At 41.0% G+C, this 17747-nt stretch overlaps 1 protein-coding gene and 2 long non-coding RNA genes across 3 annotated transcripts in view; all 3 read left to right on the top strand.

Annotated features, from left to right (window-relative positions):
• Positions 1-2794: 2794 nt before the first annotated feature.
• LOC309688906 overlaps positions 2795-17747 on the top strand; it is a 58759-nt gene continuing 43806 nt past the window's right edge. Inside the window, exon 1 of the long non-coding RNA XR_014271196.1 lies at positions 2795-2849. This is a non-coding gene — a long non-coding RNA (uncharacterized lncRNA). The remainder of the gene's footprint in view (positions 2850-17747) is intronic.
• On the top strand, positions 4848-5792 carry LOC309689858. The gene is made up of 3 exons (XR_014271539.1): positions 4848-5267; positions 5337-5365; positions 5589-5792. It is a non-coding gene; the product is annotated as an uncharacterized lncRNA (long non-coding RNA).
• Positions 7487-10550, top strand: LOC309688639 (uncharacterized protein). Its single transcript, XM_082504515.1, has 5 exons — positions 7487-8230; positions 8998-9102; positions 9972-9998; positions 10090-10256; positions 10481-10550. The coding sequence occupies exons 1-5, from the start codon at positions 8188-8190 to the stop codon at positions 10487-10489; spliced, it is 351 nt and encodes a 116-aa protein (XP_082360641.1). The 5' UTR covers positions 7487-8187; the 3' UTR covers positions 10490-10550.

Here is a 17747-nt window from a genome sequence, read left to right on the forward strand (position 1 = left end):
TTAGAGATCACATGCTTCTGTGTTCAATACATTATTTTTACTTTCAAAGAAATTGTGGATCAAATATTCTTTGTTTGCCCATGCTCAGCCTCTCCACCAACGTCTATGAAGTTCTGTTTTGCAGTTAACAAGTCGCCCATCAAATGTTTTGTAGTTACTCACATGATTGCTGCAGGAGGACTCAGTTAACTATGCTCACATCAGCATAAACAATCCATAAAAACTCTGCATGGTGTAATAGCTGATGTATAGCCCTTGACCTTCAGAGAGGGTTGTGCTCTCTGTGAGCTCTCGTTACTGATGTTACTGAGTAAATAAATACATAAATATAAATATAGTAAATAAATAAATAATACACAAAGACAAAACCTTACCTGAACTTTACAGTTTTTTTTAATTGGTTTGGTACTATTTTCACAACTAAAGTGTGCATTTTCAAATCTCTCAGTACAAAACTCACATTTGATCACATTTGTAACACCACTAGTCATTCTTTCAAATCTGATGTCATGAGTTCATTGTATTTGCACATATTTTCATTCCACTTAATCATTGTTGCAGAACATATGATCATTGTGATATATACTGAGAACATTTGCTTTACTCACCCAAACAAAACAGTAAGATCTTTTTTCAACGTAGTACTTTTACCAATCATTTCATTCAGGAGCAAATAATACAAGGTAAGCGTTTCAAATTGTCCTTGGTGATGAATGAGTGTAACTGAACTGTAAAACTTTACACAGCAAGTATTACACTTATGTTCAGGCATAACAAAAAAAATAAAAAATAAAAAAAATAAAAAATATATTCATATATATATATATACACATATACACACACACACACGAAAAAGGGAGAAAAAACAACAAGTCATTTACATAAGCACAATATATTTTTTATTTTATTTTTTATCACTTTTATACAATTAATCAAGCCGGTCATTAACATTGGGCCATAAGTTTTCATCAACATCCCAGTGGATGTCTTCGTTGTTCAGGCACCGTGGGAAAAATCTCCTGGCAAGACGAATCCAGGCTTGACATTGCTCAGCAGTTATATCACCACAAGCTCCACACATGGCTTGAAGAAGGGAGAAATGCTCATGGGGATGGCGATCATACACCTTCCACCACCATGTAGAGAAGAATTTCTCAATTGGGTTGAGGAAAGGGGAATATGGTGTGTTTGAAACCATTCCTGAACCAGCTGTGCATGGTGGAAGCTGACATTGTCCCACACAACAACATAGACGATGTCTTCTCCCTGACAGGCCTGCTCCAGTTCATTTAAAAAAAAAAAATCAGGTGTTCAGTGTTGTATGACCCTAGAACTGGTCTACAGCCTACCACACCATCTTCAGATATAGCTGCACACATGAGATGTTCCCCCCACGTTGTCCAGGGACGTGGATGGTAGCCCAATAAGGTTACGTCCTCTGTGTCTAGTTTTTGCTAGATTGAAAGCGGCCTCATCAACAAAAATATACTTGTGATGATTCACAGCAGCGTCCAGCTCCATCACCCTCTGTTACAGTAATTGCATGCCAGTTTAGTGTTGTACCTGAATATATTCTGAACGCAGTTGTTTCACCTGGACATTGTTCCTCTTAAAAGGAACTTACAAATGACCAGACAACAATCAGTCAAGTTGAAAATCCATGGACATAATGAATGATTCATTGATTAAACATTAAGATCGGTTGAATTAAATGACAGAAAAATGTATTACAGTTTTTTCCGATTGCTTAAGCACATTTTTTGTAACTATTGGCTAATTTTGCAAAACTCTTCACACAAATAAGAAAACCTGTCACCTAATAATCAAACATTGTAGTTCTCTTGCAAAAGCAAACACAGCTAGATTAACTCTTCACACCTTCATAAAAATGGTGTTTCCGTATCAAACAGTACACACAAGCCATCATCTACTAAGCACACAATGCGCCAACTGCACACTGATGGTATGAATATAAAACACATCTGGCTTTTGCTTTCTCTGTGCACAAGGTAGGCTATGTCAGTTTGAGCTCATACTTCTGTCATAGATCCATAAGCATAGAGGGAGCCAAACTTCAAGTACTGGTGTTTATTCAAACACATCAAAACAAACACAAGTGTTCATTTCCAAGTATAGGATTATTTGCAATCGCCATAATGACTATATGGGTTACTTGGTCTGCAGTGAACATGCTTCCTCTGCCCCCAGCATCTGGTCATCTAGCAATTCTGTAAAGTAACAATTTCAGTATTTTTACATCAATGGTATTGGTGTGTTTCTCATTGGCATATGGCAGTGCTACAAATCTTTGTGCGAAGTGACTGTACTAACCGATTCTCATTTCAAGATGTCCTTATGGTACTTGCTACAGTGTAGCGGCTCGAGTTAGGCTGGACCCGTTGGCCAGCTACCCTCAGGGTCATTCCATAGTTGATTACATGGTCCACTATTGTAGCTCTACAATTCTATTTCTTACTCTTCCTACCCTTCCTCTCCCCCCCTCCTCATCTTCCTCTCCCCCCTCCTCGTCTTCCTCTTGCTCCTCCTTGTCCTTGTCGTCCTCTTCATCCTACTTCTTCACCTCCACGTCCTCTTCCTCGGCCTCCTCTACTTCTCACTCTTTCTGCTCCCTCCATTGTACTCCGCACACACAGCTTACCTGTATTATAGTGCTTAGGCTGATTGCAAAGTGAACTAATTATCTAAGAAAGTTTTGACATGTGAAAGTGTGCCAGACAGTTGGCAAATTAGTGTTAATGATAGCCATACATGTGTATACTTTGCTAGGAGTGTGTTGGAAATTTGGTAATTGAGTGTTGTGCAGTGAATTGTGCCTACAGTTTTGCAAAGTGTGTGTTACAAAATTGCAAACTGAGTGCAAAGCAGTTTTTGTGCTTTTAGTTTTGCACACTCAGTGAGTGGTTTTGCTATAAGTCTGAATAGTTTTAGAGATTGTGCTACAGGAATCACAGTTAGGGTTTAAGCATTCAGAAAAAACTGTAAACTGAATGATAAGAGATGCAAATCAAAAATTTTATAGTGACAACATTATGAAAGGCAGTAACTGTGAACGAAACATTTATTTAGATGAAACACTTATTTTGTGTAGTGAAAATGATATTTTGTCATTATGTGTATTGTACTAACACAATTGAAAATATGCTGAAATGTTTGAAAAAGGTGCACTTTTGATGATCTGTTGTGATATAAGTACTAAGAGTTTTGAAAATGTACCAGTTGCTTGTGAAAACTGCGCCAAACCAATTAAAAAAACTGTATTCGTGGTTTTGGTGTAGCGTAGCGTAGGAAACTTCAGGATCTGCCTACGCAGTGAAGACGAGAAGATACATGGACAACAATGATGAGATGATGATGATGATGATGATGATGATTATTATTATTATTGTTGTTGTAGCTTATAATAGAAGGTGATCACATGTGGGGTATGAAATGCTTTTTGTTTCAGTCTTTGTGACAGTGGAACTGAATCAGCCTGTTAGAGAAAATGGCCAGATGTGGATGCCCAGATACTTGTACCTCCTCCACCACATCAACATACTCCATATATTTATTATCTTCCGCTTATCTTTACCAGGGTCACAGAGGAGCTGGAGCCTATCCCAGCTATCATAGGGCGAGAGGAGGGGTACAACCCAGAGAGGTCGCCAGTCTTTCGCAGGGGAAACAGAGACAAACAGAGACAAACAGACAATACAGTTTTTGCCCGTTGCTTGAACACTATAAACCCATGCTTAGACTAAAGTAACACAACGTGAAGCTGTTGTTACCATACCTCAAACACATGTACCCCTACCTTAAACAAAAGCGCTGCTTTGCACCCCAGTACCAATTATGCAACACACCTACTCCCTCATGCAACACACATGGTCCTGCATGCTACACTCTATTTCATACATAAGACACTTCGCTCACAAAATGAAATCTCAGGGTGCCATTCGGAAAACACATGTATCCAAAATACAAAACACATCAGGTAATTGCAACCACTCAAATACACACCTGAAGGCACCTACTTGCAAAACCGAACACCAATTAGCCAACTACAAAAAGCCCTCAGCGTAGCCATTCCAAGAACTTTGCAAGCATGGATGGAGGGAGAGCAAGAGGATATTTACCCCGGTGCCTAGCGGGAGAGGACATTGCTTGCGATGTTGATGAGGTCCTGTGGCCAGACCCCAACAGACGGCGGGATCCATGAGCCCACTTATGCACAATTGTCATGGTTTTTTGTGTTTACAGTATAGTGTTTTTTCTATTGCAGTACTATTGTGTTGTTGTTGTTTTATTTGCTGTACCTGTATTCATGGTACTGCAATGTACAGTATTGAGTAGGTCTATTTGCGTTTATGGTTGTTTGGAAATGTGTCTCCTGTAAATGTGCCTTCTGAATAAACAATGGGAATCAAGGACTGCAGTGTTTTATGTACAGCAGACTAGTGTGTTCCCCCTGATCTGTGAGTGTTTGCATATGGTGCAGGTATGTGTCATTTTGTCAACAGAGTTACATTTTGACAAAGGAATGTTAGGTTTTGACAGCAGAGTTTAGGTTTTGGGAGTAGAGTTCCAATTTGGCACAGATGTGAATGGTATATTTCCCAGTGTTGTGTCATGTGTACTTGTGTGTACAGTTTTGGCACAGCGAGCGGGGTTTTGCAAAATGTGTTCAAGCAGTGGGCAAAAACTGTAATATAAGTAAAATCACATCAAACATTTACTTAAATATTTCAAGTGTGAAAGTAGAATATTGTTTCTCATGTTTACATCAGATGAGAAACATGAAAAACTTTTGTGCTTTTACTTTTTCATTTATTCAGGTGACACAAAAACAACAAAGAATCCAGCCAGAAAAACTGAAATAAGCACAAAATCAGAAACAACCCCAACAATGAAGAGTCCTTCAAAAGCAGGACTGAAGATTAAGCTGGTTGCATAAATATCTGTTTATTTTAAATTTATTTGAGCTTTTGAAATGATATGCAAATGAAAACTCACTTTAACTTTGTATATAAATACTTTTAAATACAAATCATATCACAGAAATTTGCACATTTATTAATAAAATGCTGTTACATTTTTAAAAGAAAGGAATTTACACGGAACAGAAAACTGCAACCAAATAATTTTAATAATCACATTTTTTGTGTTTGACAGATTTTTTGTTTCTTTGAGGTTCATTGTTGTCTCTGTGGGATTAGCAGCGCTTTTAATAACTGCTGCAACAGTCAATATAAGGACAAGACATAAAGGTACATTTAAGATTGAATGATTTTGAATTTTAAAACAAAACTGAAATTGACTTTCTTCTCTCATTTTAGGGAACAAAACTCAGATGGATGAAACCACAGTAAGTACAAATCTCAATAATCCTAAGGTTGTTATTCTGATCTTGTTATTTGATATTGTCATTGACCCATAACTGTGGATGATGATGTAGAAGTGTCTTTGGATAATGGGATTAAATAAACATGAACCAGCTGTCCCTCTCTGAGGGAGTGTTAACAAAAACAAAACTGCCTTCACAGAGACAGTTTTCATCCAGATATAACTGGACTGTGTCTGTTTTCCAGGGACTGAGTTTAAACCCTGCAGAGACTCAGTCTGCTCCTCAAACCAGCTGGGACTCGGTGTGATCACACACTTCACCCAGAGTTTAGACTACTTGTCAAAGTGTGCTCTGTAAATACAAATGTGTGTGACTCACTGTGAGAGCAGACGAGAGATAAGAAAGTTGGACAATGCAAAAATGTGTTTTAGTGCAACTGCAATTTTGTATTTACAGCTCACTTGTTTCAAAATTCCATTTTTTGAATAAATTGTTTGGATGATTGATGTTTGTTTTTTTTAAATAGCCTCATATTTAAATTTGTTTATTGATCTGAAACGTTCACATGTGAAAAACATACAAAAAAAGGAAATAAGGAAGAAGCCAAAGACTTTTTCACTCCACTGTAAATCAAGTAGTTGTAATCTTGAAGGAAGATTTCATGAATGCTGTTTCAGGGTGAAGAGAGTGTCCGTCATTATCACGAGTTTGAAGCTGGAAATCAAATGGATTATGTTGAAAGTTGTCAGTTTGTCGGCCCCGAAGGAAAAGACTATTTGTGGAGTAAGATGGATAAAGATGGAAATGTGCTAAACAGTGAAAAGAGTGTGTTGGGAAGATGGAACGAGTACTCTGAGGACCTGATGAATGTAAAAAATGAGAGAAAGAGGAGGATGAATGGTCAGTTAAAAGTGTCCAATGTTGGGGAAGTCCTGACGTGAAGGGAGCTTAGGAGCAGTTACAGCAAAGGCAGCATTAATCTGTTTATCAAACATTAGATTAGAGTCAAAAAAACACTCCTAGGTTCCTTGCAAAGGTTTTTATTATTATTATTATGAATTCCTAAAGGGCCAAAGTCACAGCGGTCACAGGGACCAAACACAATCACCTCTGTTTTCTGTTCATTTAGGTTAAGGAAGTTAAAAGCCATCCATGCCATCCTCAACATCCTCCAAACAATCTAGCAAACCCTTCAGACGACTCACAGATTCACGTTTCAGTGGCAGGTAAATCTGTGAGTCGTCTGCATAGCAATGGAATGAGATCCCATGTTTTTCAAAAAATTGAACCCATGGGGAGCATATAAATAGAAAAGAGAACTGGACCAAGATTGGACTCCTTGAGGACCCCACAAGAAAGTGAGGCTTCTGAGGACGATGTTTCCCCCAATCTAACAGAAAAACTTTGGTTGGACAGGTAAGATTTAAACCACTCCAAAGCAGTCCCTTTGATTCTGACACAGTGCTCAAGCCGAGCGATAAGAATCCCATCAAATGCAGCACTGAGGTCTAACAGTATTAAAATGGCAAAATCTCCCAAGTCAGAAAAGTTAAAAGGTCATTAAAAACTTTTACAAGAGCAGTTTCAGTGTTGTGGTGCGTTTTTAAAACCAGACTGAAATACTTCACTAATGCCATTTTTATCTAGAAAGGTCTGGAGCTGAAGAAGGACAACTTTCTTTAGGAATGTCTGGACTGACAACCAAACATATCAAGCTTCTGTGTTTGAGCCAGAGACTGCACTTGTGGGTGAACAATACAAACATTTTATATTTCTTATATCAGTAATGTAACTTGCAACAAAACGTTCTGGGAAGCTTAAACTTAGTTTCAGAATAATTAAATCTGAAACTTTGTTTTATTGAAAAGGTTAATAAAGTTTGAAATTGTATCAAAAATAAAACAAATTATTAAATAACACCGGCTACAATATTGGTAACATATGTGTGTTGTTCAACAGAACTTTTTCCCAGGCTTTTGTTTATATGCTCAGTCGAAAACCACTTTAACATAATTTTCAGCATAATTACTATTTTTTGTGACTATTCAGTACTTGAGTATAATTTATTGAATTATTTAGTAATAAATATGAAGTAAAAAGTTTTGATCACAAATGGGATTTTTCCAAAACTAAGCTTGCTTAATAGTTCTGAACTGTTACTGTAAAGTTTATAATAAAGTCATAATAACCTGATATTTAGAATCTCCATATATCATTTCCTTTATGCTTATATGTTGTCAAACAATGGCAGTAAGAAACATAGTGTTAAAATAGCTCTATATAGCATTATCTAATCTTGAGAAGAGGTCAAAGGTCAGTTATGGGGTCTTGCTATATGCTATGAGACAAACATAGCACAGTTGTAAGTATCATAGTTTCTAGGCTCTAAGGCTTTGTCAGTTTAATAGTGAGCTTTACAAGATTGATTTTCGTGCTAAAAGCTGGCACAGAACTAAGTTCGCTTATGACCACTAGAGCTGGAAACAACCTCAAGCAATCCTAAGGCTAATCAGCACGGCTAGCATTGTTAAATGTTGTCATTGCTAACATATAGCTGTTTAACAGCATAGTGAGTAGCGAGAACGCTAAGTTATTGTTAGCTTTTAAAAGAAAAATGTTGGCAACCGTAACCATGGCCTGCGGAGGGTATATAAATGCTGCACAAGGTTCCATTCGTCCCTTTACACTTGCTATTGGACTTGTTTTGACCTGCTCCAACCTCAGCCTGTGGAAAGTTAAGTTTTCGGAAAATATTTACTGAAAGCGGATTTGACTTGCTCGCCACAACAAGTACTTCATCTTTGGATTGTTTGTACTTGTTTTTCATACAGCAAAGCCTGAAGATGGCTCGTCGTGGACTCGACAGCCCCCTGGACTTCGCTGCAGGTACTTTTAACATTTCTTCAGTTATTTTAAGAGCTACTAAATGACTGTAATAATTTAATAAGTTCCAGTGTGAATATCAAGTTTTAATGTTATCAAAATATGCTTATTCCAAGATTTTTCCCCGTAAATTGTTTGTATGCTTTAAATTTTCCGGGAGAGGTGTAGAAATTATTAACGACTGGTGTATGAATTTGAAAAAAAAGGTGTTACTTTGATTTGAAGGCTTCAAATTTGACACTTTTTTAATGATTTGGTTAAAAATAGCTTAACGGACTAAAATTTGTAAAATGCCCCAAAATCAGTCTCTGTGGTAACAGCATCTTCAGCATGTCATGACGTCAGAACACACAGGTGTAAACACACCAGATCCCGGTCCCTTCCTAACATCCTGTTCTTCTTGGATCAAAGGCTTTATTGAAATAAACTATAACTTTTCCCCTGCTACAAAACATGATAATAAAAAATAACAAAAATAAATGAATATAAAAAAGAATATGAAAACAGTAATCATAGTACAGTAGTAATAATGGTATCCTTATGTTATGCCACTACTATATCTTATTATATAGCAGTTAATGATGTGAACTTAGTTGACTTAGCTGTTTTTTGCTTGCATGAACAAGTAGAAGTGTCATTCAGTCTGACATAAATGTAGCCTAAAATGCTTTTCTCTCATCGTCTGCTCAAACTAACAGATGTAGCTCTGTTCCTTTAGCACTTGATGTTTATTACATTCTTAATGTTATTTTAAACTTGTTTCCTCACAGGTCGTCTCGACTACGTGGTTGAGCGTCCTGCAGAAGAAGGCCTTCCAGAGGTCATCAGGATCCTGGATGACTCTGATACCGAGCGTGTCAGTGAAGGTGAGTATGGTGAGTATATCCCTCTCCCATCCTCACCCTCTTCTCCTGAAGCACAGGATCCTGATGACAGTGAAGAGGAAGGTGAGTACCCTCCCTACATACCTGAGGACGTCGAAGAGGTGAGTGAAGACACTGACAATTCCTCTGACTGGAACAACTCAGAAGAGTGGGCCGATTGGCCTAGTGACGACTCGGGGTATGACACCATGGATGAGAGAGCTGATTCCCCTCTCATCCAGGAGCTCCCTCCAGAGCCGTTTTGGCACGATTGGCAACATCCTATTGCTCCAGGTGCTGCCCCGTTCGCCATGCCGCCTTTCGGCCAGGCCAACGCCCCACTCTTCCCGGTTGGTGATCCTTTAGCTTCTCCTGCTTCCTCTGCTCCTCCCTCAGCTGCTTCCTCTCCTGCTCCCTTAGCTGCTTCCTCCCCTGCTCCCTCAGCTCCTTCCTCTCCTGCTCCTTCTTCCGCTACTCTCTCAGCTTCTCCTTCAACCTCAGCTCTCACCTCCTCAGCAAAGAGAAGCGGAGACGACACCTGCACTGATGAGGTAAGTGCAAAGAGGTGCAAGGTAAGTGATGACAAGTTTTATGGCCCTTCAACATCCTCGGGTTCTGTTGGTGTCAGACGCTTCTGGGAAAGGCCTTTTAACCTTTCACTTGATGACAGCGACTCTGACTAGATTATGTTAGAACTTGTTTTTAAGCTTTAAATGTTTAAGTTGGCCTTTGCAGTGTTTGTAAATGACTAACATTTTTTTCTCAAGCTCTAGCTCACCATGCAGGACAAAGGTAAGTCCGTACTTAATGTCAACACAAATAAGTAGAAAAGGTTTAAAATGATGTCGTGAACTGACTGTAGTCTCTTGTTTTTACATAAGGTATAGCCTGTGGCTCAGGGATCAGAGGTAAGGTAAAAACACATAACAGAAGAAAAGTAAAGTGAACAACTCTGTGATCTGTGAATTCATGCTTTTCTCTTTGTCTTTTTGTCTTCAGGTGCTTTACACTTGTCCTCTCCCAGCATTCAGCACTTCAGACACTCAACGCCCAGGACGGAGCTAACACAGAGAGATACTCCACCCAGAAGACAGCCTTACCCCAACCCGATGAGAAGGATGGATGACCAAATGACAAACTGGAGAGTGGTGCTGTGTTCCAGCTATGTAAGTTATCACCTCACATTGGCTACAAACTGTCTTGAAGACTAAATCCTTCCAATAGCTGGTGTAAATCATCGTCCTACAGTACTGTAGGTTTAAGTTTAGTTATAGTTATTGTGTGTATATGTTGAGTTTAAAATTGCATTTTAACAACATGCTGCAGCTACCAACAATGGAAATGCTGTTTTGTGTTAAAATGACGTCTTTCTCGTGTTATTGCTTTGCAGGGCAGCTGAGAGTGGACAGAGCTGCACAGAGGACCAAAGATCCACTCTCAGCACTTCATACCTGACTGGCCACAGCACCACCCCTCTTCACCCAGGGTGAGGAGGGCCCTGACCCCACCTGCACAGAGGGAGTTGTGAACATGCACTTCTGTGTCGGTGGGTTTAGGAGCCTCCTCACACTCACACGGATGAAGACTGTCACTGGAAGATGTCTCCATTGCATCAGCAGGACGTAAGCATTTGTATAATATTACAGTTTGTGATGTTTTATACATGTTTTTATTGCTTCACTTCAAACTAGGAGATATAAAATAAACCAGTTTTCATAATATTTTCTGTGTATTTAGTTGTTTTCTTAATAAGTTATTTGGAACATCATTGCAACCTGTCAGCTTTTTATTGGGGATTTATAAAGTTGCTGGTGGCTCAAGTGTGTACAGTGGGGTGTTGTTTTTGTCACATGGTAAAAGTGACCTCATAGGGAGCAAAAAGAACAACTGAACAATTTGGGGATTCACAGACTTTGGTAATCATTAAAAGATGAAGAAAAATAGTTTTATGTGATCAGTTTTAAGTAGTGAGCAGCAATTTAATCAAATGCTGGGATGAAATGGGACAAAAGGGTCATGTGACAGCCACATTAGTTCCCTTCCCTCGTTTAACAATGTGTAAGCAGACTGCTTTAACCTGCAATTTACTGCATGTTATTAGGCTGCATGGTACAACCACAGTCTGCTAACCACCTGTGGTGAGCGAAGGTTTTGAGGCATTGTTCGAACTACTGATGAAGCTTTATCAATGCTTGTTAAGTTTCCCAACCACATTTCATCCCGATGGTCCAAGGCTTACATCTTTATGCTCACAAACGTGCTTCTGTAATTAACCAGTAACAAATGTATTACTTTAAGTTACAGTGTGAGGGGCACTGATGAACATAAATTAGATTTAACTTGATTATGTGTTTAGGTCAAGAGACACAGACCTTCATCTGTAAGAGGCTTTTCTTAAATGTCTGATCACGATGTTTGTGTTTGTCTGCAGCATCACTGCAGCAGAGAGGGTATAACACAAGGCCACAGTCACGTGGTATTCTGTCCTGCTATTAAGTGAATAAAATACTGAAACTCTGGCAGTAGACTGGAGCGAGGCAAAGAGTATGTAAAGGGACAATAAGAGGAAATGATGGGAGAAAAAAAAAAAACATACATGTCTGAGAAACAAAGGAAGAAGAAAAATAAAAAAAATGGTGGAAAAAAGGATTAGAGCCTAAATTCTAAAGCTGCAGCTTTGCATGCTGGCAGCTCCAAGATCTCACTGACATGTAATCATAGACTGAATAAACATAGGCCAGTGTGATGTCATTGATTTGTAGACTTTAATTTGTAACAAAGGGCAACCTCTGGGTACACACGACACAACACTGGGAAATATACCATTCACATCTGTGCCAAATTGAAACTCTCAAAACCTAAACTCTGCTGTCAAAACCTAACATTCCTTTGTCAAAATGTAACTGTTGACAAAATGACACATACTTGCATCATATGCAAACACTTACAGATCAGGGGGAGCACAATAGTCTACTTTATATAAAACACTGCAGTCTTTCATTGTTTATTCAGAAGGCATATTTTCAGGAGACACATTTTCAAACAACCAAAACAACAAATAGGCCTACTCAGTATTGTACATTGCAGTACCATGAGAATGGGTGAATGACTGAATGTAGTGTAAAGCACTTTGGGGTCTTTAGGGACTGAGTAAAGCGCTATACAAATGCAGGCCATTTACCATGAATTCAGAGAAAGCAAAAAAAACAAAAAACACCATAATACAGTAATAGAAAAAACACCATACTGTAAACACAAAAAATCATGACAATTGTGCATACGTGGGCTCATGGATCCCGCTGTCTGTTGGCGTCTGGCCACAGGACCTCATCGACATCGCAAGCAATGTCTTCTCTCGCTAGGCACCGGGGAAAATATCCTCTTGCATGTCGAAACCATCCATGGATTGCTGTCACCTGAATGTCGCCGCAGGCCTGTTCCATTGCCTGCAGAAGAGGCATGCGGGCATGTGGTTGGCGGTCATATACTCGCCATCTCCAAGCCGAAAAAAATTCCTGTATAGGGTTTAAAAATGGTGAGTAAGGGGCAAGTATACCACTTCAAGTTGGTTGTGGTTGGAGAACCAGGCCTGGACCAGAGCAGCCTGATGGAAACAAACCTGGGCTGATCTGGTCTGTTCTGTACAACTATGTTATGGAGAGCATCTAGAAATGTGAGTATATGTTGGCTGTTGTATGGACCTAGTTTTGCATGATGATGCAGAAGCCCTCGAAGGCTTATGGCGGCACACAATGTGACATTTCCCCTGCGCTGCCCTGGGACGTGCACAATTGCCTTTGACCAATGACATTACGACCCCGTCGTCTTATTTTGCACAGGTCGAATCCAGCTTCATCAATGAAAATGAATTCATGAGGCTGTGCAACTCCATCCATGGCCAAGAGAACATATTACTGTACTACAGTGCTACACATACAGAACCCCATCACACAGGTACCTGTGTAGCTCTCAGAATGGATCCATGTGGTACTGATATGGTACATATTCAGCTGCTACTGGATTTCACCAATACTGTATTGTACATGTAAAGGACAGTTACACTTACCCGTACATATTCAGCTCAAAGTCCTTTGACCCTGTCACTGTTCCTCTCAAATGGGACTCTGTAGAGCTGCTTCATGGTGATGCTGTGTTTACCCAAGATGCGTCTGATGGTGGTGATGCTCACATGGTTTATGCTGTTGAACACTTGCCTGTCTGCAAGTATTTGCTTTCGTAGCTGGTGGAGACGGATGGCATTGTCTGCCCTCACTAGGTCCACAACAGCAAGTTCCTGCTGTTGTGTGAACAGGCGTTGGCGTCCTCCCCCAGAAGGTCTTCGAGTCAGTCTAGAGAAATACAACCACATATTGTCATCGCTTTGCTTATTTTTCTTACAGTACTTTACTGTATGTACTGTGTCATCCACTGTACTTCAATATAAGTAATCATGCTATGTTTCACAGAAACTACCACTTTGGCTGCAAAAGGAGCCTTAGCACCCTGCAATACCCTGTACACTTGATATGGTAATGGTATATACTGTAGAACAGTGCTATAAAAACCATCTGAGTGGAGTAGAAGGTAGAGAGGTGAAGACAGACCTGTTTTCTAGTCGGAATGTTCTTATTACAGATGCCACTGTGAAGCAGCTTAGATGTGGGTGGACTCTCTGCCCAGCTTCCCTCATAGTCAGGCCATGGTTGATGACATGGTCCACCAAAGTTGCTCTTATATCATCAGAAATATGGGTCCGTGCATGGCCTCTTCGACTTCGACCTCGACCTCGACCTCCTCCTCCTCCTCCTCCTCCTCCTCTTGCTCTCCCTCCATCCATGCTTGCAAAGTTCTTGAATTGGCTAAACTGAGGGCTTTTTGTAGTTGGCTAATTGGTGTTCAGTTTTACAAGTAAGTGCCTTCAGGTGTGTATTTGAGTGGTTGCAATTACCCAATGTGTTTTGTATTTTGTCTGTGAATCCCCAAATTGTTCAGACCACTACGAAGAACCATCACGCCACAGCAGCCTTTTATTTCTGTGACACACAGTTTACACAAACACCCATTATAAAAAAAAACCTGTGGTTATAAAAGATAAGGCACTTTCATGTATACTTTCAGTTATCTCCTAAAAGCAGGAAAAGTTGATTTCAATCAATAAGAGACCCTCTGACTGAACTGTGCTTTATTTTAGGTCCCCTTCAGATATGCGATAACATGCTAAATGAAATATAACTCTCCAAATGATGCTATAATTGACTCTTGCACACAGGATGTAGGGAAGAAAAGTATTTAAACTTCAGTTTCACGTGGTTATTGCTTCAAGAACGTAAAATATGATTTTGTGAGTTTGAAAACACATAACATTGTGTGCTAAAATCCTTCAATTCAGAGCCTGGAGACATGCTTACAGCTGAGTTTTACTAAAGACATTGCCCATATTAGGAAAGAGACATGTGTTTGGCTTCACTGATTATGTAATTTTCTGGCCCTCTTTCAATGTGACAAATCAAATACAGTCCACTCCGGAGCTGCAGACATTTCACAACTCAGAAACCACAACCGAAAAAAAATCTGCTTGATTTATTTATGCACTTTGTAAAAGACATGATCCACTTTGTCTGACTTTCATTATCTGTATCATTGTTATATTATATGTAAACAAGGAAAGCTTTCCCCTCATAGACATAGAAGTACTCCTGATAATTTTATCACAGCTGTGGTAATGTAAGCCACAGCTGGCCAAACAACATGCTAACATGTGAAAAGGAGAATCCACGTCTTCATACACTGAACAAAAATATAAACGCAACACTTTTGTTTTTGCTCCTATTCCCCATGGGATGGACGTAGAGACCTAAAATTCATTCCAGATACACAATATAACCATCCCTCCCAAACAGTGGTCACAAATCAGTCCAAATGTGTGGTAGTGGGCACATCTGCTATATTGAGATAATCCATCCCACCTCACAGGTGTGCCACATCAGGATGCTGATCTGACATCATGAGTAGTGCACAGGTGTACCTCAGACTGCCCACAACAAAAGGCCACCCTGGAATGTGCAGTTTTGTCTCACAGCAAAATGCCACAGATGCCACAAGCAATGAGGGAGTGTGCAATTGGCATGCTGACAGCAGGAATGTCAACCAGATCTGTCGCCCGTGCATTGAATGTTCATTTCTCAACCATAAGCCGTCTCCACAGGCGTTTCAGAGAATATGGCAGCACATCCAACCGGCCTCACAACCGCAGACCTCGTGTAACCACACCAGCCCAGGACCTCCACATCCAGCAGGTTCACCTCGAAGATCGTCTGAGACCAGCCACCCAGACAGCTGCTGGAACAATTGGTTTGCACAACCAAACAATTTCTGCACAAACTGTCAGAAACAGTCTCAGGGACGCTCAACTGCATGCCCGTCGTCCTCATCGGGGTCTTGACCTGACTCCAGCTCGTCGCCGTAGCAGACTTGTGTGGGCAAATGCTCACATTCGATGGCGTCTGGCACGTTGGAGAGGTGTGCGCTTCACGGATGAATCATGGTTCACATTGTTCAGGGCAGATGGCAGCTGAGAATGTCCCAGTTCTTGCATGGCCAGCATACTCACCGGACATGTCACCCATTGAGCATGTTCGGGATGTGCTTGACCGGCGTATACGACAGCGTGTACCAGTTCCCACGAATATCCAACAACCTCGCACAGCCATTGAAGTGGAGTGGACCAACATTCCACAGGCCACAATTGACAATCTGATAGACTCCATGCGACGATGTGTTGCACTGCATGAGGCAAATGGTGGTCACACCAGATACTGACCGGTTCTGGGTCCCCAGACCCCCAATAGCGCAAAAAACTGCACATTCCAGGGTGGCCTTTTGTTGTGGGCAGTCTGAGGTACACCTGTGCACTACTCATGATGTCAGATCAGCATCCTGATGTGGCACACCTGCGAGGTGGGGTGGATTATCTCAATATAGCAGATGTGCCCACTACCACACATTTGGACTGATTTGTGACCACTGTTTGGGAGGGATGGTTATATTGTGTATCTGGAATGAATTTTAGGTCTCTACGTCCATCCCATGGGGAATGGGAGCAGTAACAAAGGTGTTGCGTTTATATTTTTGTTGCGTGTATATAAATTAAAGTTGAAAATAAAATAACTGTACAACAAAATACACAATACACAATATAGAACTATATAAGAATGTATGAAGAAATCTAAATATAAATAAATATATACACAATAACAGCAGCTGTACAAGTATTAACCGGAAATGAAGAATATAGTGACCAGTGTTGTGCAAAACCAAAGTCCAGAAAGTCCAGTGTGTGTGTAAGAACCACATGTGTGGGTCAGTACTGTGTGGTGGTGTGATTGAGAGACCGTATCGCCTGCGGGAAGAAGCTCCTCCTCAGTCTCTCTGTGTTGGTCTTCAGGGAGCGGAATCGCTTTCCTGACCTCAACAGAGAGAACAGTCTGTTGTTGGGATGGCTGAGGTCCTTCACCATCTTCCTGGCCTTGGTCCAGCACCGCCTGCTGTAGATTGAGTGCAGGTCAGGGAGCTCGGAGCGGATGGTGCGCTCAGCTGACCGCACAACCCTCTGTAGAGCTCGTCTGTCCTGCATGGTGCTGTTCCCGAACCAGGTTAAGATGTTTCCCGCCAGGATGCTCTCTATGGTGCACGAGTAAAAGTTCCTGAGCACCTTGGAGGGCAGTTGGAAGTCTCTCAAGCGTCTGAGGTGGTAGAGACGCTGTCGGGCCTTTTTCACCACGGTGTTGATGTGACAGGACCATGACAGGTCCTGCGTGATGTGAACTTCGAGGTATTTGAAGCTGTCCACTCTCTCCACTGGGCACTCGTTGATGACGGGGGTCTGGTAGTTCCTCTCCTGCTTAGTGCTGAAGTCCACTATCAGCTCCTTTGTCTTACTGACGTTTAGAAGGAGGTTGTTCCTCTGGCACCAGTTCTCCAGATTCCTAATCTCCTTCAGGTAGGCCGTCTCGTTGTTATCAGAGATCAGGCCCACCACGACGGTGTCGTCAGCAAACTTGATGATGGTGGTGGAGCTGGTAGTGGCCACACAGTCATATGTGTACAAAGAGTACAGCAGGGGGCTCAGAACACACCCCTGGGGGGCTCCAGTGCTGAGAGTGGTGGAGGCTGAGACATGTCCGCCCATCCTTACTGCCTGTGGTCTGCCAGTTAGGAAGTTGGAGATCCACTGACACATAGATGAGCTGAGTCCCAGATGCTCCAGCTTGGTGGTGAGTGTGGAGGGAATTATGGTGTTAAATGCAGAGCTGTAGTCTATGAAGAGCATTTTAACATAATTCCCCCTTCTAGTGTCCAAGTGAGTGAGTGATGTGTGGAGGAGATGAGAGATGGCATCGTCTGTGGAACGATTTGGACGGTAAGCGAACTGTAGTGGGTCCAGTGTGTCTGGTAGTGAAGAAATGATGAAGTCTCTGACCAGGCGTTCAAAGCACTTCATCACTACTGAGGTGAGGGCTACAGGGCGATAGTCATTGAGAGAAGCAGGGTGGGGTTTCTTCGGGACAGGAACAATGATGGACTCTTTGAAGCATGTGGGGATCACCGACTGAGATAAAGAGATGTTGAATATCTCAGTGAATATCTAATTTGTGCTT

The sequence above is a fragment of the Aulonocara stuartgranti genome, assembly GCF_965226115.1.
Source record: "Aulonocara stuartgranti genome assembly, chromosome: 15".
Taxonomy (NCBI): Eukaryota; Metazoa; Chordata; class Actinopteri; order Cichliformes; family Cichlidae; genus Aulonocara; species Aulonocara stuartgranti.

Bases quoted from the DNA above. Each gene is read 5' to 3' on its own strand.
- LOC309688639 (XM_082504515.1), top strand. From the start codon at position 8,188: ATGGCTCGTCGTGGACTCGACAGCCCCCTGGACTTCGCTGCAG. The intron at 8,231-8,997 runs GTACTTTTAACA...GTTTCCTCACAG, and splicing joins CCCCCTGGACTTCGCTGCAG to GTCGTCTCGACTACGTGGTT. The intron at 9,103-9,971 runs GTGAGTATATCC...TTTTTACATAAG, and splicing joins TGTCAGTGAAGGTGAGTATG to GTATAGCCTGTGGCTCAGGG.